This window comes from Convolutriloba macropyga, chromosome 9 (assembly GCF_964194025.1).
Source record: "Convolutriloba macropyga chromosome 9, txConMacr16.3, whole genome shotgun sequence".
Lineage (NCBI taxonomy): Eukaryota > Metazoa > Xenacoelomorpha > Acoela > Convolutidae > Convolutriloba > Convolutriloba macropyga.
Genome location: NC_134476.1, coordinates 37940003 through 37941926, shown reverse-complemented (window position 1 = coordinate 37941926; position 1924 = coordinate 37940003). Strand labels below are relative to the sequence as shown.

The following is a 1924-nucleotide window of genomic DNA, read 5'->3' as shown; positions in this document are numbered from 1 at the left end:
GCAATATATATATATATATATATATATATATATATATATGTATATATATATATATATATATATACATATATATAGGTTGTTTAATAAAAAACATGTCGATATGCAACTGCTACATCAAATCGAAAAAGTATTTTTACTCAGATGTAAATTTTTTGTAGATACGATTGTAGATATGTAAAAATTTGTTTTAAATTTCCTTGAATGATTAATTTTAGTGATTTGCATTTTATTTTCTGGTTTTTCATTTTAGCATTTTGTATTGTTTATAACCTGACGTTGAACTCAGAGTTCCAAAACGTTCGTAAGAAAGTTTTAAATTGACAATCCTTTTTTAAATCTCTACTAGAATAATTGGTGCTCCAAATCATTTAATTTTCTTTTTCAAATACTTTGTACATACCCGAATCAATGAAACAACTCTGTTCTAAAACTCAAATGTTTCAATTAAATCTCCTAGTTTTGAGAATTTTCCTGCAAAACCGAATCAAAGACAGAAAAGAACAAACAAACGAATTCACAAACTTGAACAAATACTTAAGTTTGAGCAATTTCTAATCCTGGGTTGTCAAAATCAGTGAGAACAACCCCAATTCTTTTCTGTAAGACTCTCGAAGGTCAAAGACCACAATTTGTTGAAACCAAGGTTTACCGTTTTTATTCCAGCAATCTACAGAAAAAAAGAAGTGAAAACGTTTCTACGAATTCATTTGCATAATCAATTTTTCTCTATCTTTTTAGAAATAGGAATATATAAAAAGGACCGTGTACACCATCCGGCAACGATGGATGTAGGTCGGAACATAACGGATGATGAGTATCATTTAGCCGGATGCTGCACTCCAAGCTGTTTCCCTCCAGACAGTGTAAAGACGGCCCAGTCACAAAAATACCCAGGTTGAGGTCCAGACCCAAATTTGCTTCTGATCAGACTTTCCAGACCGAAATTATCTCTGATCAGAACTTCCAGACGGAAATTCACCCTGATCAGACTTTCCATACCCAAGTGACCTCTGATCAGACTTTCCAGACACAAAAGGTCTCTGACCAGACTTTTCAGACCGAAGGTGTTCTGATCAGACCATCTTCAGACCATGGTCCAGACTCAAATTCAGACCATTGCCCAGATCTTAATCAGACTATGATCAGACTCAAATGCGCTCAAAGAGGTTATGATCAGACCCAATTGCGCTCGAAGCAGTTATGATCAGACCCATTTGCGCTTGCAGCTATTTATGATCAGACTGACGTGCGCTCCAAACCGGTTCTGACCAGACTCAAGTGCGCTCGAAATAGTCTGATCAGAAACAGATTTCACTTATAAAAAATCTTCTAATTTTGCTATAATATATTCATTTCATAAAAACTGATGTTTGCAATAGTTAATTCATCAAGGAAAAATCAATTTTAAAAGTATTGCTAAAGAAAACAAAACCCAACTGTTGAGAACAAATTTTATTTAGTGTACCGATTAGTTTATAATTCTGACTCAATGGATGAGTTAAGACAGCTTTCCATAAGAAACGTCGTGGTCTCCAGTTGATCAAAATTTCTTCTAAAGGGGACCGGCCTCAGCTATCTGCTGGACTCTTTTTTTCTGATCAGAGCTATCGGACTTTAGATGAGTCTCTGATCGGAAAGCTGCTTTTTTGGCTGCCTCTTGACAGAACCAACATCTTTCAGTAAAAAACCAAAAAAAAATGAAAAAAAATAATGCGCTCGAAATGGTCCCTGATCAGACCCAATTGAGTTTGAAGACATTTATGATCAGATCCAATTGCGCTCGAAGTCGCCTCTGATCAGACAAAAGTGCGCTCGAATCCGCCTATGATCAGACCCAATTGCGCTCGAAATTGCCTCTGGTCAGACCCAAGTGCGCTCGAATCCGCCTATGATCAGACTTTTCAGAACAAAATGACCTCCGATC

General features: G+C 36.0%; 1 protein-coding gene across 1 annotated transcript in view; it reads left to right on the top strand.

The window, feature by feature from the left end:
• The first annotated feature begins 782 nt into the window (after positions 1–782).
• The window catches only part of LOC142346206 (uncharacterized), a 144776-nt gene continuing 143634 nt past the window's right edge, over positions 783–1924 (top strand). Inside the window, exon 1 of the mRNA XM_075398718.1 lies at positions 783–788. Coding sequence (XP_075254833.1) covers positions 783–788 — 6 coding nt within the window. The remainder of the gene's footprint in view (positions 789–1924) is intronic.